General features: G+C 45.6%; 1 protein-coding gene across 1 annotated transcript in view; it reads right to left on the bottom strand.

The window, feature by feature from the left end:
- raly (RALY heterogeneous nuclear ribonucleoprotein) overlaps window positions 1–12645 on the bottom strand; it is a 26159-nt gene extending 13514 nt beyond the window's left edge. Inside the window, exons 1-4 of the mRNA XM_070851406.1 lie at window positions 12390–12645; window positions 10187–10259; window positions 8790–8837; window positions 2667–2830 (exon numbers count right to left, since the gene is read on the bottom strand). Of these exons, the coding sequence (XP_070707507.1) occupies window positions 2667–2830; window positions 8790–8837; window positions 10187–10259; window positions 12390–12645 (541 nt within the window). The remainder of the gene's footprint in view (window positions 1–2666; window positions 2831–8789; window positions 8838–10186; window positions 10260–12389) is intronic.
- Between the last annotated feature and the right edge of the window lie 12792 nt (window positions 12646–25437).

Genomic DNA, 25437 nt, shown 5'->3' on the forward strand with positions numbered 1-25437 from the left:
AAACTTCAGATACACATCTGCCTCCTTACCGTCTACATGGACTGTGAAGATGTGCAACTGAATTAGAACATAGAATATCTCCATGTTTTCAAATAAAATAAAAAATAAAAAACATTTATTCTCTCTCTGGATCTTTTTCTTCATGAAGGAGTCACAAACTTTCATCTTTCTGCTCGGAGGGCTCTGTTTGGTGTGACTTCCATCTGGGGAGTCGTGTGTTTAATCGGGTTCCAGATGTGAAGGCTTTAAAGAAGATGAGCACTTGGTGCAGATGTGCATCTATTTGATGGTCACTGAATCATCAGAGGACTCTTTAAACATTGACTACTGACACTAGATCACTCTGCTCACTGTTACGTTCTCCTGTTTGTTCTGCGAAATCAATTTAACACAAAGTACTGATTGAAAAATGATTTTACTGCCTCTGCTAAGCGTCCATGACAAGGACCTGTTATATGGAAATAAACTGTTCTGTAATAATCTAAACATGGAATAAGACATTAGCACACTATATTTGCACTATCCTTTTAAATTATTCTTCTGTACATTGCCCTCTTTTTTTATATTTATAATTGTTTTTCTATTTTTATATTCTTGTGTCTATGTGGAGGGAAACGAACACAGTAAGAATTTCATTGCTCAGTGTCTCCATCGTGTTCTTACTGTGCACATGACAAATAAACATCTGGAATCTTGAATAAGAGTCTTATTACCTATCAATTGTCAATAGTCACATTTAATATAAACTATTACTGATGACTGAGGCTGACTGACGATATATTCAGGATGTAGTGATGTCTTTGTTGACACTGCAGTCAAAGTGCAACATGACTGATTCACTAAACTAGAAAAAAGCACCAAGTAGAATTCACATCTCCACCTAAACATAACCTAACCATAACCTCCGCACACCCCGACCTAAACCTACAACCACAAAACATGAGGCTGCTCGGTCAATCAATCTTTATTTATAAAGCGCCAATTCACTCAAGACTGTTTCCATAAAGAGCAGCTCAGACTGAACTCTGTGGTTAAGAGAGACGATTCACAGACATGAGATCAGCTGCAGAGCGACGCCCAGAGAGAAGCATGCAGGCAAACCTGGAGCAGCGGGGATGAACTCTGGATTATTTCAGGACCGACTGTTATCACGCAGCTGGGACTGTTGCCCCTCGGGGGGGTAAAGAACAAACCTCGTCACTTGGAGTGGTGAGATCTGTTTTGATGTTGCTTTTCAAAAGCATCTAAAATGCAAGTTTGATGAGTACACAGAAAAACACTCAAGCCAGTGACATGAAAACTGCTGCGTGAGCTCTGCTCAGAGCGAAATTCAGTGAATGTCAGCAGAAACCAAAAAAAAAAAGAAAAGAAACTGCTGCTGGGAAAGAGGTTCAGGTCGACGGCAAACATGAAAGGAGCTGACAGCCTCAGCGCATCGCTTCAGATTCACAAGCCGAACGTGATGTGAAATGAATGTTTAATGAGCAGAATACAAAAATAAAGTGACAACAGTGGCCCTCGATGCCTGAACCTCCCACTGACATGTGAAACACAGGCTTGAAAGATAGATGAAGGTTTGGGTCACCGGGGGGGTTTAAAACGACAAACAGGAGAGAAAAGGAGGAGTGATGACGAGAGGAGGTTCAGATCTGGTGAACTTTAACCCTCATGTGTCATTATGGACATTTTTGTCCATCTGAGCAACTTTTCCCTCATCTGGGTGTGTCAGTGCTTATTGTAAGAAAGTCTCTCTTGACAAATTTTGGAATTCAAATTTAATTTTTTCTAATAGATCAATGAAACACTGTGAAAAACATTTCCTCCCCTCTGAAGTCATTCAGGACAAACATGACCACTTCCAAAAAACAGCTATAAAAACACATTAATATTTTTTCTGTATAAATCTCTTAAACAACTTCAGTCCTGCTCAAAACTACCAAACAAATAAAATAACAAATTTTTGTGTTTTTCATGAAAAACAACAGTGACATCAAGTAATCAAACTGGCATTTAAAGGGTTAAAATCCTGAAAATGATTGAATGTTTGGTAGTTTTGAGCAGGACTGAAGTTGTTTAAGAGATTTATGCAGAAAAAAGCAGAAGAAATATGAATCTGTAAAGTTTTTATAGCTGTTTTTTGGAAGTGGTCATGTTTGTCCTGAATGACTTCAGAGTATTAAAGTGATGCCTGAGGGTTTAACGTCCTTCATGTTCACGTTCAGTCTGTAAAACCAATAAAACAACTTGATCAGCGTTTACTGATGATACACGAGCACAGCCTTCACTGCTCTGTTTGTTTGTTCACTCCAGGAACACTCCACTGCTACCGAGCAAATGTCTGCTGATTTATTCATGCTGCTGCAGACGGACTGAAGATTTGACTGTCAAAGTACTTCAGCTCGAATGTTTTCTCAGTATTGTTTAAAAAAGTATAAATATGTACACATTTAATTAGTCATAATTAGTTTTGTATTTTTATGTGTTTACACAGTAAAAAAGGAAAATATGTAATTTATGGCTCACTATAATTATTTATTATTTATTATAATTAATTATTAAATGATTAAATGAGTTTTCTCAGATGGACTCTGAAACAGTGGTGACACAGATGACCTGAACGTGAAGATGATCCAAACGGAGGATTTATGATTTATGATTGAACTCACATCTCTGTTTGTTGCCGTTGCTGGGGGGGAGGACTGAGGCGTTGCGCGCCAGCAGTTTGACCGGCAGAGATTTGACCCTTCGTACCAGAGGCACCGCCACCCGCGGGCGCTTGACGGGCACCACCCGTGGGACTGGAGACACTCTGCCACGGTACTCAAACAGCCTGGAGAGACGGAGAGAGAGAGAGAGGAGGGCAAGACAGATGGAGAAATGAAAGAATAAGAGTCAAACAGGGAGTGAAGCAGCTCACACACAGGAAACAGAAACACTTTGGTTGAGGTGAGAGAAAGATTTTAGTTTTGGTTCAGTGTTAATAAACAAATCTTCTCGGCCAGGAGCACCTGAACACGACCGTTCAGTGGTTCAATGATGCTTCAGGGGATATTAAAAAGCAACATCAGATGGAAAACACACTGAATGTGTCATCAGAGAACGTTTGACTGAGTGGACTTTTTCCATCTGACCAGAAACATGAACTGTTCCTCATCGTGTTAATAGAAAGCTCAGTCACACCTGAGTTACTTTTCCTGCAACATTTATGTGTTGTTGGAAGTTCAGAATGTCTAAACGTCCCCTCTGGGAGACGGAGCGCTTCATTACTTTTACCACAGAAGAGGATCAGGATCAAGTGAGAAATGTGTCTGAAGTCTGATTTCAGACCAAAAACTGTGTTTGCTTGTAGCAGCTAAAGTTCCTGGTTGTGTTTAGGCAGCGGAGAAAAAAGATCGTGGTCTTGATTTAATGCAGAAAAAGTCAACAGTGACTTGAAGCACGAGACAGGATGAGGTCACGTCATGGATACTGAACCTGCTGCCTGAACCCAAACACACAACACGCTTTTTAGACCCATCCATCCATCCACCCCGACCGCCTCCCTGCACCGTCCATACAGCACATGGAGATGAACTGAGCACACTTGCTTCATCCATTCACATCCTTTCAACAGAGAAGTTCTGTTTTCCCTCAAAAAACACATTCGGTAAAACACATCAGCAGCTAAAACACATGAAAACATCAGATCATCAAACTGTGATCAGAGTGAGGAGAAGTGAAATCATGCAGAAAATATCTGTGCACACACACACACACACACACACACACACACACACACACACACACACACACACACACACACAGGGCTTTGTTGTTTTACTGTGCTGTACTTTGGCAGTTAGAATAAAAGACGTAACTCTACACTATATTGTTTGGTTCTTGCAGGAAATAAGACAAAGCAGACACGGATCAAACACTGGGAAGCTATTTGCAATGTCAAATTTGGAAACTTCACATATAAATCAGTGAGATTTTAAAGATTTATAGTTTTGTTTTGTTTTGTGTTTTCAGAACTTTTGCACCACAATCCAACATTTGACTACTTTATTCCAGCTGCAAGTAGCTCCTGTATCTGAGTTTTCCAACAACAGCCCACTTAAAAGCTTTCGGTCAGCACTGCGGTGAATCCAAATCAATTAAGAATACATAAAAAATGTCCCTCAGATCTCAGATTTTCTTGTTAGTTGTAAAGCTAAAGAACCCCCCACGCTGCCTGGATGTTGAAGCTCCTCACAGAGACTGTACAGACGGGTCCTCCGCTCGAGCGCCGAACACTGGAGCCCCCCACGGCTGTGTGCTCAGCCCCCTCCTGTTCGCATTGGCCGGATTACAAACAACGACGAGGATTCATATTAGGAGGAAATCAGCTCCCTTGCAGAGTCGTCGGTGAAGCTTTAGGTTCCAGGGAATCAGCATCACAGGGATGAGACGGAGATTTCCTTGTAAACTTTTACCGAGAAGCAGTAGAAGTCATCCCGAGTGGAAACATCACAAACTAGATGTGAATTAAATTTATATTAAAGTCTTATGTTCTCTCCTGGGTGCCACCTGCTGCAGGGAAACCAAACCAAAACCTAAATAAACCAAAAAAAACAATACTGCAGCACAGAGCAGGACTCCAGCTGCAGGACCGACACTATTTCATGACCAGATGACACCAGAACAACTACAGCCTTCACATATTCCTCCGTCAGAGTTACTCTGGGCTGGATTGACATCCGCTGCACCTTTAAATAATCTGCTGCTCGTTAGCGGAGAATCCAACAGATCTACAATACAAATACAACAGCAAGTCCAGAATTAGATAAAAATATGAGACTATTGCTTCTCTTTCTTTATCAGAAATAAAAACCCCGACTCGACACACTCACATCCAGTAATCGACGGCTGGATGCCAGATGACAGAGTCACACTGCCGCCAAAAAACCATTAATGAAGGCATATTTCCTAAGTTCTGCTTCAGCTGACATGTTTTTATATTACGTACGGTAGAACAGTCGAGTGTCTAAACCACCCCTGCAGAGTAGCTTATGTTCTGTATGTACAGATAATATACACGCTGATATAACTGTGCACATTAAAACTATAAACCACACTATGACTTAGTTGGTGGGAGGGTGAAAAAAAAGTTCAGGTTTGGTCACAATTAACGAAAAGCTTGTGGTCAAAGTAGAAAACTGAGCTCCCTTTGGCTTCACTGATCCATGAGATACTGCAGCCTGTTTGTTTTAATCTGTTTTCGATAATTAGCTCAAACGAGGTCCGAAATCTCTGAGAGCTTAATCAGTTTGTAGATGAGGCTCAGATCTGGACATGTGGCGAAGTGCTTCACTCCACAGGGATAAAAAGAGGCTCCAGCATGTCATATTTTGTGATGAGATAAAGAAGAAAACAACCAGAGGTCTTTAATCCCGTCTTCACTCTTCAGGTCACACTTCAGCGGATTAGTGACCTTTGATTTGTGCTCAAATGATATCAGGTCAGGATGGTTTGGATGTAGAAAATAAAGAATAAACGACAGGACGGAAACGAAAACACGCAGAAAGGTTGACATTAAAGGAGAAGAGGCACCGAAAGAAAAGCACATGGGACAATCTAGTGTGTGAACACATTTACACAGACCTACAGTATATTGTACATTTATATATGCTGAATGTGTGTGTGTGTGTGTGTGTGTGGGGGGGGCACAGTGACAGCTGTACATCAGTGCTGGGGTCTGCAGCTGCTCAGCATGTTTCAACATCTGTTAGAACAGATGTTTGTCCAGTAGAGATGAGCAGGATCTGATCTGAGGGGAGGTCAGGGGGAAGACGTTGAATCCTGGAATCTGGAAGCGGAGCGGAGAAAGGCAGCCACTCCTTCACACTGACGAGAGCCAGTTAATGTGGTTCGCACATCTGGGCAGGGTGTCCTCCCTGTGGAGGTATTTCTGGCATGTCAAACTCGGAGGAGTCCCCAAGGTAACATTGTGGAGGGATTATATATCCCATCTGGCCCTGTGAGGAGCTGAAGACGTACCTAGGAGGAGGGTGTCTGGGGTACCGCCATGAGTGCAGTGGACAGTCTCACATGTACGTTACTAAAACTACACAACAATGAAGTGCTTTGTTTGTACGTGTACGTGGTTCGTGGTTTTGTCTTTGGAGGGAATAGAAATCACACTTTAAACAACAGCATGTTTCCAGCTTTGCCCGGAGGTTTTGGGAAGGCCCTTTATTGTTTTGACAGGCCGGTGCCATGTGCAAATGGTTTTCTCAGCTTGGTTTGGAAGAACTTGAGGGCCTGAACAGAGCTCTGACCTCAAGTACATCCAACATCTTTGGTATGAACTGGAATGCCAACTGGGAGCCAGGCCTTTCAACCAACAACAGGGTTTGATCTCGCTGATGATCTCTGGCTGAATGGGAGCAAATCCCTGCAGCCGGGATCCAACATGCTGTCAAAACCCTGAAAGCAGAAGTTGCAGGCTGTTACAGAACTCTGCCTGTGGTGGTACTGATATTACGGTTTATTTCGGATGTCTTCATCAGTTTTTATCCCTGCTGACGCTTCGCCTGGTTTGCAGCCGTCTTCACTTCTGACTGTTTAAGGAGCCTTTTGCTTTCAGTCTGGTCCTCAGCAGTGAAGGGAATGATTAGTGAGACTGACTTATTGATTTGCTGCAGATCGCAGCATCCTCAAATATCTTTAAAGCTGAAAGTCAGATCAAAATCAAGAGTCCAGAGTACAGAACCGTCATCTGTTGCATGAAGACCAAGTACCTGGCTTTCACCCACAGATAACTGAACTGGTGGAACAACAACCACGACTAAGTACGACTTGTGTTAAACCTGTAAATATGCTCTAACATCTATTAAAACAACTATCATTACCTCTGGGAGACTAAATGTAACAGCTGGTAAAAGATAATGTGTGAAAGTGAAACACGTTTTCAAATTCAAGCTGATGAATTCTTGATTACAAGACACCAAAAAAAACAAGACTGGGCAGGAGAGCGTAGCCGCACCATTAACTGGCTTTGAGAGGGATCACGGTGGTTAAAGGAAGCATCCCAGACTGGAAAGCCCTCCGTTTGATCCAAACAACAAGGCACGCCCTCACCCATGAGAATGAAACTCTCTGGCTGTTCCTCTTCGTTCTGAATAAGACGGCAAAGTAGCTGCAACGGGGAGGTGGAGGAACCTTGATTACTCCTCGTCATCGCACCGAGCAGATTATTTCTTTACCGCAAAGGTTGATGGAGCACGGACGTCTTTTGTGAAACGGGAAAACTTGATTGTTTTGTTCTCTTTAAATGCAAAGATTTCTTCTTTCATCGAGAAGAACGAGTTCTCCAATTGGCGCACGTGAATTTTTCCATATGACTTAAAGAAGATTCAGTTTCAAAGACACACAAGACAGCGTCCGAGGAAAGATGTCCGGACCGTCTGCCTTACCTTGTTACCCCAGAAGTGACAGCTTTCATGATCAGCTTCACCTGGTCTTGTCGGAGCAGTAATGGTTACCACACTGTGGCGTGACTGATGCGGTCCATGGAAATGGATCCAGTCTGAACAGATGGTCCTCAGACTGGGGCAGATCCTCCCTGTGGCAGATCGATTCCTTACTAACTGATTACTGTACAGACCTGAGATCCTCCACAGCTCATCAACATCAGTCATGTTCATGAAGGCTAAATCTTCACCCAAGTTGTCCAGATTACATTTAGTCCACTGGTTTAAACGTATCATGGTCTATAAAAGTTTATAAGGTTTAAGTTGAAGTATTCTCTAGTATGTTCACGGTCAGTGCATCTAATCTGAAAAGTAAAGAGTGGAGCGGCACGTTTCTCTGGACATGAAACCCCCAGCATACTGAAATCTGCACATTCTCTCAATAATAAAACAGCTGCTGACTAGGTTTGGTTGGTTTCCAGGTTACAAGCTTCACCTGGTTTGATTTTATGTGGGCCGATCCGACTTTTATCTCCACGAGACAATCTGGCAGATTAAAAAGTCTCCACACAAGCAGCCTGTGCCGACAACCCTGGATCTAACGTGTATTAGTTAAGAGCAACATGTCATAATATCATGTTTGGAGCCGCTAGCGTCCTGATCTTTGTTCTCAGCCAGTCCGGTAACAGCAGACGAACTGGAGAGAAAATCCTTCATTGTTACGAGACACTCACACCTGCAAAGCCACAGCTGGTGCTCCATCCCTGGTTCACCTGACAATAACACAACCATCCATCCACTGTCTTGGTATCCTTCCTCTTGCAGCTGAAGCAGAGTCCAACACTCCCCTCATTATGTGTGTGCGGCTCCCTGTGCATCACCTCATCTGCCCTCTCCTTCATCACCGGCCCTCAAACCCCCTGAAACACCATGACAGGCTCAGAAAGGTGTTCTCTCATACCCCCAAGCAACTTTAAGAAGAATGCAGTAAAACTTAGTTCAAGCTAAACTTTGGATCATCTCCAGTTTCTCCTCATGTGGCTGAATTCTGGGACTTGCTGGCATCCGTCACATGTGGTGAAACGTGCTCCACTTCTCCCGAGGGTCCAGTGTTTTGTGTCCCTGCTGATATTCTCCAGCAGCCGTCCAGTGCAGTGCTGCAAACATCACATTTTCTCCACTGTTAAGGCTCCACAGAGGCATGTTTCACTCACATCGGGCCTCCGAAGAGCATTAGGCCTCGGAGCTGATAGCTGTGAACGCTGAAGCCAAGAGTCCATATGTTCAAACCTGGCCGGCAGCCCAGGGGGCTCTAGGGGGCAGAAGATGTTGGCGGTGCAGCATCCTTCCTCTTACCTGTCGTAGAAGTCCTCTCTGTAGAAATCGTAGTCGAAGTCGTAGCCGCTGGGGAGAAGCACAACAGATCATATGAGAGAGATATGAAGACCGTATAGAGTGCTTTTCATAACACAGACATGAAACCACATTTAAAACAACACATGGGAACAAACGCTGCAGTTTACGGCTGAATATACAAGCGAAAAAATGAAATGCATAAAAAAGTCAGTAATTATGAACAGCGTGGGAGACACAAGGAAACCGCAAAATACTTCATGTGAACCCCAGAGACAGAAAGACAAAAGACCTGGCAGCACAAACCGAATTCTCCAGAATGATGTGCAGCACGTTTAACGTTCACTGACACATTTTACAGTTGCTGTTAGCTGCATGAACTCTGAGCGCACAGGTCCTGGCGACGGCAGAGCAAACAGGACGCTGAAAACTGTAAAAGACCTGGAGATAAATACTAAAACCTGCATTAATCATGTGTTTGGTTTTAAAACTGATCAAATTGAATGAAATCACTCAGTAGCGTGTCACTGAGGAGGAACCATCAGCCACCTGTGCAGCTCTGCAGAGCTTGTGGCCACTTTCAGTTCATACTTTAGCTTTTACAGCTGATGGTGCTCGATGCCTTCAGGAACCTCTGCACATCACAAATATAATGATAATTTACATCATTAAGGGTTTATAATGGTGGGGGGGGGGGGGGGGGTCATCAGCTACCCAGCAGGATGTAAAGTAATAGATAGAATATCTAGATTATTGCAGCAATAGTTCTAAATAAATAATCTGTATTATTCTGACGTACTTCTTAGTGTCTCTTCATGTTGATTCTTCTCTACTTTTTACTGAAGCAACATGTCATATTACTGTTTTTCCTTAAGAAGTAAGAGCTTGATTTCCTTTAGCGAGACATGAATTATCATTAGATCAAAACGATAAACCCTAGTTCATTTATTTACTATTATTATTATTATGATTATTATTACTTATTCACTTTTTACCTTCTTAGATTGGAACCAGACATCCAGCTGTTACCTGTATATCTCCAGGAATTAAGCACAATTGATGAACTTGTCCTGTTGATTATTTTATGTAAAAAATCTGGCTTGGAAATGATGTGGGGGGGTTAAATAAGGTTCTTTTGTTCTGTGTTCTGTTTTTAATCTCTCCCTACTGAGCATAGACAGGATTATCTTTCTTTCTTTGAGTTGACTATGTTTTTGACAAACTTCCTGTCATCACTTTATATCTGTATATATATTTATATACATTTGTGGAAAAATTCAATAAAAATATCTTTGAGAAACACTGTCCTCCTGTGAGGAAAAGTCTGAATACGTGTTTAGATCTCACTCTTGTATTTGTCTTCATGGTTTCACATGTTAGTCCTTTAAATGTCAGGTTACCTGTAGAGAGAAGCTGCCGATCGCTTCAGGACTTTGGGTCTGTTCGGCCTCGGCTCTCCTGCCATGTTGATATCTGAAAAAGATAAACGAGCAGAGGAGAGTCTGACTCAAGAAATCAGCCAAGAACTCTTTTAACCTTCGTACAGTTTGACCCCAAAGCCTCCATGAAATATCTGTTTGAGCGAGAGAAGGTGGAGGCCCTGCAGGTGGAGGGTGTGCTGCCTCACTACCCCCACCAGAGGAAGCTGTTGAGCCGTCATAGAGCATCTTCTCTCAGTTAGATCTCCACCGAGCAGCACAGCGACAGAGATGAGGAAAGAAAGTAAAAGAAATAAATGTTCAGAGATGCAAAGATCTGACGTAAGAACAGGACACGTCATGAGGAGAGCTGTCGACCATCTGGAGAGCAAACAGAAGCACGACGTAGCTGTTGATGCAGAAGACAGAAAGTTTGCAGCAGCCAGTCAGAGTTCATGTGAGGAGCAGAAAACAGCAGTGTGAGGCTGAGCGGTCAGCCGGACTCATCTGGATGCTGCAGGCGTGTGAGCTGTGCTGTAGTGTGTCCAGCCTCAGCTCCATCCAGATGTTTCTATGGTTACAGTCCTGCTGAAGGGCCGACCAGCACTTTAACATTCGTTATCTCCTCATTCCATCCAAAGACAAACAGAGAAGCTCTTCACAGCAAAGTAGAGTCAAAGGATGATGATGATGATGATGATGATGATGATGATGATGATGATGATGGTGGACTTCATGTCTGTGTGGTGATGAAGATGAAGATGAGGAGAAGCAGAGGACGGAGGGAGGATGATAAAAGGATGGATGGACAGAAAGTGAGTTTTCAGCAGCCACAGATTCAATCCTGTTAACTTCACCGTGAAGGGAGAGAGTGTGTGTGTGTGTGTATGTGTGTGTGTGTGTGTGTCAGCGTGTGTGTGTGTGTGTGTGTGTCAGTGTGTGTGTGTGTGTATGTGTGTGTGTGTGTGTGTGTGTGTGTGTGTGTCAGCGTGTGTGTGTGTGTGTGTGTGTCAGTGTGTGTGTGTGTGTATGTGTGTGTGTGTGTGTGTGTGTGTGTGTGTGAGTGTGTGTGTGTAGTGGTCAGAGTTCTTAACCACCATTTCAAATACACACACAGACACACACACACACACACAGACACACACACACACACACACACACAGACACACACACACACACACACACACACACAGACACCTGAACACACACACACACACACACACACACACACACACACCTGAACACACACACACACACACACACACACACACACACACACACACACACACACACACACACAGACACCTGAACACACACACACACACACACACACACCTGAACACACACACACACACACACACACACACACACACACACACACACACACACACACCTGAACACACACACACACACACACACACACACACACAGACACACACACACACACACACACCTGAACACACACACACACACACACGCCTGAACACACACACACACACACAGACACACACACACACACACACACACACACACAGACACACACACACACACACACAGAGACACACACACACACACACACACACACACACAGACAGACACACACACACACAGACACACACACACACACACACACACACACAGAGACACACACACACACACACACACACACAGACACACACACACACACACAGGCTGTCGTTGTGGCTCACTGATCTTGTGTATATAGATCTGTAATCAAAGGCAGCATCAGGTCTCAGTTGGGGAAGTATTAGTGTTTTATGGTCCATGGACCTGGAACCTCTGAGACTTTTTTTTCGACTTGGCACTAAAGTTTGACAAACAGGTCGACTCTGTGCTGAAAAGCAGCTTGTTTCCACGAGGGAACGTCTCCACAGTTCAGTCCGTCCTCTGTCTCAGCGACACGAAGGCCGTCGCTCTCCTCAGGGCCTCCTCCTCCTGCTCCTGGGTGTCGGCCAGTCCTCCTCGTCTCCCTGCAGCTGGTGCAGAGGACCGGCAGCCTGACAAAGGCACCGCCGACTTCAAGGTTCCTTTATTTGTTTTTAAGGGCTTTTACAATTCAGAGCTTTTCTGCCCCCCCCCTTCAAAGTCCCTCACAGTCTCAGCTATCCTCCACAGATGCTCTGGCCGCCATGTTTTTGTAGATACAGAGATAAGGTGGACTCACCCAGCGTCTGCCCGGCCAGCACCCTGCTGTTCTCCCCGATCACAGCCCCCCTGGCGTGCCTCTCGCTGGCGTACTGGACGAAGGCGTAGCCCTTGTGCACGGAGCAGCCCAGCACCCGGCCATACTTGGAGAAGATGCTCTCCACGTCGGACTTCTTCACCACCGCTGTGTTCAGGTTGCCGATAAACACCCGAGAGTTGATGGACTTTGGATCCGTCTTGTTGGTCACATTACTGGTCTGGACCTTCAGCGACATGCTGGACGGACGAGCGAAGGGAAGCGCTGAACGAGCGGATGGAGATCTGAGGAGAGTGACAGAGGAGATAACTGGTGTTAGTCACAAAAGACAGGGAACGGAGGGAAGCTGCGACGAAACACGAGCTCCTAACTGAAGCCAAGTTAACCCGGTCATTTCCACACAGGTGTTCAGAGACACAGGTGGTGCTTCTGTAACCAGACAGTGGGAGTTCTTCTTGTGGAATGAGTAAAGTCAGCTTACATGTGTGAAACTGCCCCTAAGTAACAAATATAATGGGACTTTATCATGAAATAGACCCAGAACTGAAGGAAGATGCCTGTCATGGTGCTGAATGAGTCTTATTCTGGAGTCACGCTGCTCCTTACAGCTGCTGGAATCACTCTTTGTTTTACTTTCACCCCACAAACGAACCACATGAAGGCACCACGAGCTTCTGGATGGGTCGGACACAGGAGCCATCAAGTCATGCCGTCACTGCACCTCCTGAAGAATCATTGTTATTCTAGCAGAAGCTCCAGTCTGGCAGGCTGAGGACCTCTGAGGTGGATCTAATGTCGCCCCCACTCACTGATTTCAGACGGCATGTCAACAACGTCAGCGTCTAGCAGCGTCCCGTCCTGACCTGGAATCAGCTCTGTTCGCTCCTCAGCTGCCAGTTCAGAGGTGGAACAACGATAAACCCCCCCACTATTGAGTGTTCCTCCCCCAGAGCCAGTTAGTGTCAGTACTAAAGAACTGACTTCCTCCGTACTTAAAGAAAAGAAGAAAAAGAACAACAAGCACCAAGTTGGCTCCGATGGGGCCGAACCACCGCTGATTCAACCTCATCGATCAGGATTTGAAAACCAAATACAGTTTGTATCCCCGTCCTCACTGTGTGCCGATTCCCTCCACCCATACAACTAATGAACACAGGCTGAGGAGGGAGGAGGGAGGAGGGAGGAGAGGAGGGAGGAGAGGAGGGAGGAGGGAGGAGAGGAGGGAGGGAAGAAGAGGAAGTTTTTGCCTTGTGACCCCTAAAAGTGGAGCTAAATCAGTCGCTGTGATCCAGGTTCTGACCTCATCGTGGACATGTTCAAAAGGTTAACTCTCCTGAAAGTTTCAAATGTGTTTTATGTATTTGATCTCGGTAAGTGGAGCTGATACCTTTAAGACAGAAATAAGCCAGTAGTTTGAATACTGACAGAAGACATGATGAGCTTAATGCTCCATCTCCTCCATCTCTGCCTCCTCCTCTGGAAAACACTGAATTCACTCCAGGGAGGATGTGACGTGGACCTGACTTACATGAGATCTCATTCAATAAGAAGAAAAACTTTGAATGTTCGAATGTCACCAGCAGCCTGAAAGACTGAAGACTTCGGACTTAATTTGGACTCGAACTGAGAGACTTAAGCCACATTTTCTTATTAATCTTATTACTTATTTAACCTTGAGGTTGAAATCTCTTTTCAGGGAGACTTGGCCAAGACGGCACACTAGCTCCAGTGAGAAATAAAACCCAGCAGATAAGAAACGCAGACATCAAACACACTGCAGGTGCTTGTCTCAGTCACACAGGCTTTAACATGACTTTGACTGTTTCCGGTTTCCTCTTCGTTGAGCTGTAGGAGAAGACTCGTGTCCTCGGCTCAGTGCAAGATCACACAAACACTTCACCCAGCATGGCCTCGGACACACAAATGATGTTGTCCAGGTAGATTTAGTGACAGCCAGCGTACGACGATGAGTTCACTGCAGTCCACGACGAAGGGAAGAACACGAGGAACCAAAAAATAAAAACCTTTTCTTAGTTTCAGCGTGCGGTTTGAGAGGAAGCCTGTCATCCGTCCTAAAGCCTGAATACTGGTGTGATGACACTTTTCCAGATGACTTCCCAAGCAGCGTGGGGATTTGTGTTACCTGGGGTTCGGGAACGAGTCCTAAGGAAAGTGGAGGATTTGGTTTTGTGATCCTCCGACAGACTGGAGGGTTTTTATGGCCTAAAGACTGTAGAAGCAGCTTAAAGACGCCCTGTGGAGTTTTCTTGTAAACAAACAAAACAGTGTGTGTAACCGAGATCTGACGAGCGTGTTGAATGAATTTCCTTCTTCATAAAACATTTGCACATCCGATCTGTTTGATGCATTTTAAATCCAGATTGTTTACATCCACGGTTATTTGAAACCAGTCTTCTGCTTCTCCGTCGTATCGCTGCATCATCTGTTGATCTGTGGAACAGCTGGTGAAAACAAGGAGCCAGTGACCGAAACCATCTCTGGAGTTAAATCTGCATCCAGAGTGAACAGTGCTGCTGTAACATCTATCATGTGTGTGTCTATGTGATCTATATTAAGAGGCTGAGGGTCAGTTAGAGTCCCGACCGCCTGCACACGTGGTCATAAAGAGCGGCTGGTTTGGAGGAGGATCTGGGCCTCGTGTTCTCGTTGTGTCGACGTGCTTTAGAAGTTAACCTCCACGAAACAATCGGACAATAACATTCAAGCTGTCTGACTTCCTGCCGTGCTCTCTGGCTACTGATGCTCCCTTTCTCCATTCGCTCTCCAGCTCAGTCAGCCACAGCTGCTCTCTTCACACGTCAGCGGACTGAATCATTAAGACAACAACGGCCTGAAGGGACCTTTGGGTTCCTTAACAAAAGTTACTCAAACTAAAAGTACTTTGTACTTTAGTGGGGAAATGTTGCTAAATTGACATCAATGTTTTTGTGGAAACTGAATAAATTTGGTAAGATTTATTCTGCAAAAATCAATTTGGAAAACAACGTAGGTTTAATAGAAGAAGAAGAAGAAGAGGAGGAGGTCTGACCACAGACGTGTTACACAACCAGACGTCTGTGCTGCTAACGGGCCCTTCAGCAAATCACCAGAACCCTGCTGAGGCCGACCTCGAGCTCCGTCCAGCTCCGATCAATGACGACGGCCCAAATCACACCTCGGATAATTGTACTCTGGGCTGTGTGTGTGTGTGTGTGTGTGTGTGTGTGATTAGCATTCAGATAAGCTCTCCAGGTTTAACGATTCACATCCATTAACATTCTACTTTCTGAGTCCTGCTTTAGACCGGCTCAGCTTTACACTCAAATGAGCTTTATTTCCTGAGTTTTAAATTGAACTAACACACACACACACACACACACACACACACACACACACACACACACACAGCCTCTCTGTGACTCTGTGTCTGAAAGATTAGCAATTAAAGCCACCCCCCCCTCAGGGACTGCTCTGTGATTATACAGATTATCCAAATCTGTCCTCAGGTGTCGTTAGAAAATCACAGTTATGACTCTGGCACACGTGAGCAGAGTGAACGTCACACTGAGGAAGTCTGCAGTGAAATTAAAGACATTTTTTAGGATTCTTCAGGACACAGGACTTCACAGCATGTGTGCACATCTGATTCCTCAGAACAAACCAGAAAAGAGACAAATCGAATCAAACTCATAATAAAACTGAAAATTAAGAATCGTGATTCAAACAGACGGAGAGTTCTGAGAAAATTCAGCAGCAGAAAACACAATTTAAACAATAAAAACTGGACAGCTGCTGCAGACACACGTGCTAATGAAAAAGGAGACAGACAGACAGACAGACAGGCAGACAGACAGACAGACAGACAGACAGGCTGGCAGCTCTGTGCAGCAGCTTCTTTCTCCTCACGGTTTATTGTGACTTTTTCCACATGTTTCCCTTCTGTCACACCTGAAATGTTCACAAAAGAACTTCAGTGAATGAAATAGCAGATTTTTAAAACTATTCCAAGAAGTAGATACAAACACACCTTAGTTTCAGGAACAAGAGTCAAAGCAGTGCGTTTGTGTCCCCCCCCGTGTGTGTGTTATATTTATCTACTTCACATCAGCAGCAGCATGATGTCCATCTCTGTCATCCTGGGGGAACTGTTGCTCAGCTCCTCCTGAGGTGGGGGAGGCGGAAGGATATTTGTGCCGTCACCCTGCACATCTTTTTAAACTCTGTCACTTTGATTGACAGCCTTCACATCAGAGGTCCTTCATAAGAAAGAAGTGGAATCATTTCTGTGTAAGAGCCCCTCGAATGATCAACAATCAGTAACGGTGGCACCAAACGCTGGGAGAGAAGAAAAGATGAGGGAGGGCTGTCGGGGGGGGATTTGGGGGAGGAGGGGGGAGAGCTGTGGCTCAGCGGGGAGCTGATAATGTGAAGAACATCGGAGGCTGGGAGGCGAAGAGTGACTGGACCCTCAGCGAAGGAAGGTCAGTCGAGCGGCGAGGAGAAACTCTCCATCATAATAAACAGCCGCCGCTGTGGGATTAGAGTCGTTCCACAAACTTCACTTACAACACAAGCTGCTAAATCTGGGATGGAACGAATCCTTGTGGGCTTGAAGTCAATATTCCCTCAGCAAACAACACTGATGTAATATATATTCTCATACAGCGCTGACCTTTAAAACTGTAAGATAGCTGCTGCCCTGCGTCCTCAGAGGTTTGCATTAGACAGAGAACAAGTTTCACTTTCTCTGGTCTGAGCTGACGATGGGAACAAGCCTCATCCAGTGACCTGCAGCTCCTGGATCGGCTCTTGCTGATGTCGTCCAGGTAGATTAGTGACAGCCAGCGTACGACGATGAGTTCACTGCAGTCCACGACGAAGGGAAGAACACGAGGAACCAAAAAATAAAAACCTTTTCTTAGTTTCAGCGTGCGGTTTGAGAGGAAGCCTGTCATCCGTCCTAAAGCCTGAATACTGGTGTGATGACACTTTTCCAGATGACTTCCCAAGCAGCGTGGGGATTTGTGTTACCTGGGGTTCGGGAACGAGTCCTAAGAAAAGTGGTGGATTTGGTTTTGTGATCCTCCGACAGACTGGAGGGTTTTTATGGCCTAAAGACTGTAGAAGCAGCTCTGCAGCGCCAGCGAGCGTGTCGAATGAACTTCCTTCTTCATAAAACATTTACTAATCTGATCTGTTTGATGCATTTTAAATCCAGATTGTTTACATCCACGATTATTTGAAACCAGTCTTCTGCTTCTCCGTCGTATCGCTGCATCATCTGTTGATCTGTGGAACAGCTGGTGAAAACAAGGAGCCAGTGACTGAAACTTGTGTCAACTTGTTCGCCGTCATGCAGCCGAGGATCATTTCTACACCAGCGTCCTGCAGAGAGTCAGCAGAGGTTGAATCGGTCCAGTAGCACCAGGTCTCCACAGCTCACACAGATTTAGTCTCAGTGAAGATTAACACTTCATGAACTGTTTATAATCTGTAGTTTCTACGTCCACAGAGTTACAGTGTGTCATCTGCTCCCTTTAACCAATCGAATAAGGAGGATTAGTCTCTCTGGAGCACTGAAGCATGCTGGTCGTGTTGATGATGTGTAAATGTTCACGCGTATAATAAAATCTATCTAAAAGCATAGAAAAAGCTCCACAGTGTACTAATGACATCAAATCAGAACAACTTCACATCACATGACCAAACCTGAAGAGGGAACTTCATCTGTCACACGTAATTCTGTCCAGCTTGTAGGATTCATGACCCAAACATCTGGAGCTCGATGCCGATAAAAGAATAAAAGGATAAAAACATTAATGGTAGTCCTAGTTGGTATTAGCAGCAGCACTAATAATCACTATTCATTACGTATCCTTCCATCTGCAGGGGGAGGGTGAAGGACAAACACCAGTCTATCGCAATCCAAAGCAACTTCTCTGCAATATCCAGCTGCATATCATGTTTTCAGTATTATGACTGATGCTGTTTAGAATATGTCCCTGCTTTAACGCAGCACACAGGTCCAGGAACAGGACGGCTCAACGCTCTGAAACAACTGAAGCTGCTAAAAGCAAAACTTCAAGGGACAGAAAATCAGACTCCTTGACCACCACAAGGAGGACAAGGACCCTCTGGAGCGATGGGGGGGATTATAAGGTTGAAAAGCTGAGACTCTGAGCACCCTGAAGGCCTGAAGGCCTGAAGAGTCCTGCATCAGGTCATAAAATAGCAGGAAACTGCTGCACCATTGACTTTAGACCAGGTCTTTGTTGGTCAGTGGTGCCATCGCTTTCTGCAGCCTCAAGATCAATCAATCAATCAATCAATCAATCAATCAAAGTTTATTGATATAGCTCTTTCCAACAGCCCAAAGGGTGACCAAAGTGCTTCACAGATAAAACAGAAACATGACTTAAAACAGCAGTAAAATAGACGATAAAAATCTTCATCTAAACGTGAACAAACTAAAATAAAAGACAGGATAAGATGAAATAAAATGTCACATACAACTAGGTATTAAAAGCCTTTCTGAACAGGGAGGTTTTGAGTTTTGGTTTAAAAAGACCGAGGTCAGTGATGGTGGATACCACCGCACAAACCCTGAGACCAACACCGCCCTTCTCACCTGTCAATCACTGGACTCCCACTACCCACACTGGATAACACCTTCAGCCAGCAACACCATCAAGGACAGAACTCACCACCTCTTCACTCTGCTACCGTCTGGCAGGAGCTACAGACTCATCAGGCCGGACCACCACCCACACACCTCAGGCCTGACCACCACCCACACACATCAGGCCTGACCACCACCCACACACCTCAGGCCTGACCACCACCCACACACCTCAGGCCTGACCACCACCCACACACCTCAGGCCTGACCACCACCCACGCACCTCAGGCCTGACCACCACCCACGCACCTCAGGCCTGACCACCACCCACACATATCAGGCCTGACCACCACCCACACACCTCAGACCTGACCACCACCCACACACATCAGGCCTGACCACCACCCACACACATCAGGCCGGACCACCACCCACACACCTCAGGCCTGACCACCACCCACACACCTCAGACCTGACCACCACCCACACACATCAGGCCTGACCACCACCCACACACATCAGGCCTGACCACCACCCACACACATCAGGCCTGACCACCACCCACACACATCAGGCCTGACCACCACCCACACACATCAGGCCTGACCACCACCCACACACATCAGGCCTGACCACCACCCACACACCTCAGACCTGACCACCACCCACGCACATCAGGCCGGACCACCACCCACACACATCAGGCCTGACCACCACCCACACACTGATTCTGATTCTGACCTCAAGTATAAAGCACCAAACATTTCCATAATATAACCAGAATACACCCTGATGGAAAGAAACCACTAATGTGAAGCTCAACCAGGGGAAGATGGAAACTGACAACTCAGTGATGAAGTGAATTATGCTGTCGTTTATTTACATTAAAACTGGAACCACTGACGTTCACGGTGATCATGATTATTATTGGTATTATTAGTGCTTTAACAACACACACACACACACACACACACACACTGTTTTCTTGGTTTAATTTATGGAACGTGTTTATTTTGGTTAATCGATTCTTGATGCTCTGGCAGTGCTGTTGTTGTAACATTCACGCCGATAAAGCAAATCTGAATTTGAATTTGAGACAGAGAGAGAGCGGGAGACGGGAAGAAAGACCGAAAGAAGGAAAGAAAGGAAGAGAGAGTCAATGTGTTTGGCAGAGATAACAGGACAGACCTGGACAAATGTGGTACAACAGGGGAACCATTTTCATCTCCGAGGAAATGAGAGCGAGAGACAGAGGGAGTGTGTGTGTGTGTGTGTGTGTGTGTGTGTGTGAATAAACTAGTAGAATATGAATATATTAGTTTTTCATTTCTAAAAACGACAAACAGAAAAGTATTCTTATTAAAAGTATATTTACATCATTTCATATGAATTGATTAGAATATATTAAATCGACTCATTACAGTAGATTAAAGGCAGAGCTGTACCCACCCCCCCTCTAAAGTCTGTCGCTGAGCCCAGGCTCAAACTTTGGCTGCACTTTCTCTGCCACTCGACTAGCTGGCTAGCGTTAGCCCTGTGAAAGAGTCCGCTCAGGTGCAGGCAGACAGGTACGTAGGTAGACAGGCAGCTTTATTCCAGGACTGGGACTGTGATTTATTGATTGCTGTCAAGCTGAATTTCAACAAATATAATAAATGAATCCATGAGAACAGATGACATGCATCAGTTAGAACAGGTTACATTCATTGACTGGAGTGGATTATTCTCACTGACTGACTGTAACAGCAGGCGGTTCAGTGTCTACAGTCCTGTTCTGCTCCCCCCCCTGACCTCGCCTCACCTCTCTCCCCTCTCTCTCTCTCTCTCTCTCTCTCTGGCAGATGGGTGCAGAGCAAACCAAGAGCTGCCAGTTGGACTCGTATTCATGTATGATCACTGAGATTTGATGAAGTGAGCAGAGAAATGTGGCTTTAGAGTCCAGAGCGAGAGAGAGGGAGGGAGGGAGGGAGGGAGGGAGGAGAGTTACTATGGTAACAGTTTGTAGTAGCATGGGTCTCTATAGAGGCTTTAACCGGACTACGATAAAACTACTGTAAGTGTATTCAAGACAAGAGCTGTCCTCTAACTAGTCCGCTGGTCTCAGTCTCGGCGCTAAAAGCATCTTATCATCTATAAAACTACCAGCACACCTTTCAGGAGCTCCCCAGGTGGATGATGACGGCCCAAACACGTACACATGCTTCCACACGAGAGCTGTTTGATTTAAAACGACAACATTTGCTTTATCTACGTGTCCTTCTCCATCATTACCTTCACCTTCACAGTCTAATGTCTCACACCAGCAAACAGAGGAGGACCAGACATGTTTATCTCACACTAAGTCACACCGTCACCACTTCCAGTCCCATTTCAGACAAATCAGCATTTTTAAAATCAGTAGGACTCTTTCCTTCTTCAAAGGCTCCACAGTCTCAGCTCTTATTTGGCTTCTGTGACTCATTTCAGCACATTAAGGCAAAGCTCCACTTGAGCGTCACTCTCTCACTCATCTAAATGTACCTTTCATTTCTGGGTCCGTTCTGTTGTTTGGTGCTTTGTTTTCTTCCTCCAGGCAAAGTGATCTCCACAAAAAGTGCATTACAGCCTTTCATCACTAAACGACTGGCGGACTGCTTTGAACATCGCAGTGATAATGGACATTTAACAATGGAAAAGCAGCTTGAGGCTTTACTTTTACACTCTAATCCTATTTCAGTGATTTCCTCACTATTGGCACTTCTTTGATTTACAGCGTCATCACACATGAAGCTGCGCTGGAATAAACACACAGACATCCACTTCAGTCCTTTCACCAACTGTGGCTCAGTCTGTGGGGCTTGGCGTGGGGACCGGAGGGTGGCCGCTCCGAATGTTCTCTCAGCACTTCCACTGTGAGGGCACCCTGACCACCGCTGGTGCCCAGACCCCTCGGCACCCACCCGGGGGTCCAGGGGCCCTCGCAGTGACCACGCTGAACATAACACCTGTCCAGTTGGGGCGCTACAATATCTTGTGACATGATAAAATATTCACCAGCAGGTGAGTTCACTCAGAGAGTTTAAAGGTCACATTACAGCAAGCAGTTTGCCATTTGACTTATTGTGACTAGCTGTCCCTTTATTTTAGCGAGCTGCCCAAGTGATTCAGCTTGTTGACAGAAATCAGTTTACTTTACTGCTTAGGTTGACCAAACTTGAAGTTATCATCACCATGGATTCCCTTGATGAAAGTCTAAACAATGACATCAGCAGTAGTTTTTTTTTCTGAGGAGCCAGGTATGAACATTTCTGAAGCATGAGTGCAGTACATAAACGTGAAAAATATGGAAATATCTCCATCTCTGGGCCTCAGAGGACCACGATCCAGTCCTGCAACAGCAGTAAACAGGACTCCAGCAAACCGACCCATGACGGCACCATTTTGACCTGAAGTGACTGTTTTACATTAATACAGTCACGGCAGTAACTGGATTCAATAATGGAGGCTTCACGGTGTCAGGACCTAACAATGCTATCTGCACGCAGGTGTTAGTAGCCAAAAAGCAGCCGATGCAGCTATTTACACCCCGGTGTGTGTTGGAAAGGGGATTCTGTGTGTGCAGTGCACCCTGCCTTTATATCTGTGTCACACTTTGATGCCTTCAGGCCTTTCTGATCACGTCCCATGTGAAAGCACCTTCTCCTGAACCTAACCAGGTAGCTGTGGTGCCGAGATCTAACCAGAGTGCTTCTGCAGACTGAAAACAATACATCAACTAAAGCTGAGAGATGTTGACAGTAGAAGTCCTTTGTTTGACCCAGTCATAGCGGAGCAGCTCTATTCAAGTGTGACTAACTTCCCAAGTATCATCGTGCCATTAAATCTAAAATAACCTGCTGAATGTAAAACATATCTGTCGCGCCACAAATAAATAAATAAAAAAACCACAACCAAGAACAAACAGGAAGTAACTACGTCACCGTGTGACGAGCACGGAGCGCTGAGGGAAGGTGGTGAAGATGTTTGCTGAGTCTGATTGAGATGAAGCCTCTGGGGACCAGGAGAACATCAGGGCTTTAACTGGTGAGGCCTGCTGGCTTCATCCCATGAGACTCCTCCGTTCCCACTCAGGGCTCCACGATCCGTCTCCACTGCATCCACAGGTTGGCTATAAATCACTGCCCCACGGGCCAACAGGCAGTAATGGAGACAGATAGTCTCTCTTAGACTGCATTAATTCCTGGAACCAGGACGGCCGACGGACGGATCAATACTGCATTGTTTTCTCCTCCGTTATCACGGCATCACTCCGCCATCAGCTCAGGCTGGCAGTGAAGAAGAGGACCGTTTATGAAGGCAGCCGCTACTTAAATACTGATTTCACAGATCCTCAGGAATGAATGTTTCCAGCTGACAGGAGGTGAGAAGCTGCTCAGTCCTCTGCTTCTTCTGTAGGAAACATTCAGGTATATATAGTCTATATCTGTATAGTCTATATCTATAGTCTATATCTGTATAGTCTATATCTGTATAGTCTATATCTGTATAGTCTATATCTATAGTCTATATCTGTATGGTCTATATCTGTATAGTCTATATCTATAGTCTATATCTGTATATTCTATATCTATAGTCTATATCTGTATATTCTATATCTATAGTCTATATCTGTATATTCTATATCTATATATTCTATATCTATATGTTCTATATGTATATGTTCTATATTTATATAGTTTGTATCTATATGTTCTATATCTATATGTTCTATATCTATACAGTCCTGCAGAGTGAGCTGCTTCACTGTGGGGTGAAGGAGGAATGGAGTGACGCCATGGCTGACACACACACACACACACACACACACAGCAGGAAGCACTCTGAGGTAAAGGTGCATTACGCTAAAATGTTATTAAAGCACTTTAATCTGTTTAACAAGATCCTCGTGGTTGGAACTGTCTTTCTGTTTTAATCCAGTGGATCCCTCAGTCGGATCTCTCCTCCTCACCCCTCCTCCCTCTCTGTTCTCTCCTCCTCCCTCTGTGTTCATACCATCTCACCCCTCCTCCCTTTTTGTTGAGTCCTCCTCACCCCTAGGGCCTCTCATCTCATTCCTCCCTCCCTCTGTGTTCAGACCATCTCACCGTACTCCTTTTTACCCCTCCTCTCTCTTTCCTTACTCTTCCTCACCTCTCCTCTCTCTCAGCTTACTCTTCCTCACCCCTCCTCTCTCTCTCACCTTACTCTTCCTCACCCCTACTCTCTCTCACCTTACTCTTCCTCACCCCTACTCTCTCTCACCTTACTCTTCCTCACCCCTCCTCTCTCTCACCTTACTCTTCCTCACCGCTCCTCTCTCTCACCTTACTCTCCCTCACCCCTCCTCTCTCTCACCTTACTCTTCCTCACCTCTCCTCTCTCTCACCTTACTCTTCCTCACCCCTCCTCTCTCTCTCACCTTACTCTTCCTCACCCCTACTCTCTCTCACCTTACTCTTCCTCACCCCTCCTCTCTCTCACCTTACTCTTCCTCACCGCTCCTCTCTCTCACCTTACTCTCCCTCACCCCTCCTCTCTCTCACCTTACTCTTCCTCACCCCTCCTCTCTCTCACCTTACTCTTCCTCACCCCTCCTCTCTCTCTGCTCACTCCCCACCCCTCCTCTCTCTCACCTTACTCTTCCTCACCCCTCCTCTCTCTCACCTTACTCTTCCTCACCCCTCCTCTCTCTCACCTTACTCTTCCTCACCCCTACTCTCTATCACCTTACTCTTCCTCACCCCTCCTCTCTCTCACCTTACTCTTCCTCACCCCTCCTCTCTCTCACCTTACTCTTCCTCACCCCTCCTCTCTCTCACCTTACTCTTCCTCACCCCTCCTCTCTCTCACCTTACTCTTCCTCACCCCTCCTCTCTCTCACCTTACTCTTCCTCACCGCTCCTCTCTCTCACCTTACTCTCCCTCACCCCTCCTCTCTCTCACCTTACTCTTCCTCACCCCTCCTCTCTCTCACCTTACTCTTCCTCACCCCTCCTCTCTCTCTGCTCACTCCCCACCCCTCCTCTCTCTCACCTTACTCTTCCTCACCCCTCCTCTCTCTCACCTTACTCTTCCTCACCCCTCCTCTCTCTCACCTTACTCTTCCTCACCCCTACTCTCTATCACCTTACTCTCCCTCACCCCTCCTCTCTCTCACCTTACTCTTCCTCACCCCTCCTCTCTCTCTGCTCACTCCCCACCCCTCCTCTCTCTCACCTTACTCTTCCTCACCCCTCCTCTCTCTCTGCTCACTCCCCACCCCTCCTCTCTCTCACCTTACTCTTCCTCACCCCTCCTCTCTCTCTGCTCACTCCCCACCCCTCCTCTCTCTCACCTTACTCTTCCTCACCCCTCCTCTCTCTCACCTTACTCTTCCTCACCCCTCCTCTCTCT

This window comes from Pempheris klunzingeri, chromosome 2, assembly GCF_042242105.1.
Source record: "Pempheris klunzingeri isolate RE-2024b chromosome 2, fPemKlu1.hap1, whole genome shotgun sequence".
Classification (NCBI taxonomy): Eukaryota; Metazoa; Chordata; class Actinopteri; order Acropomatiformes; family Pempheridae; genus Pempheris; species Pempheris klunzingeri.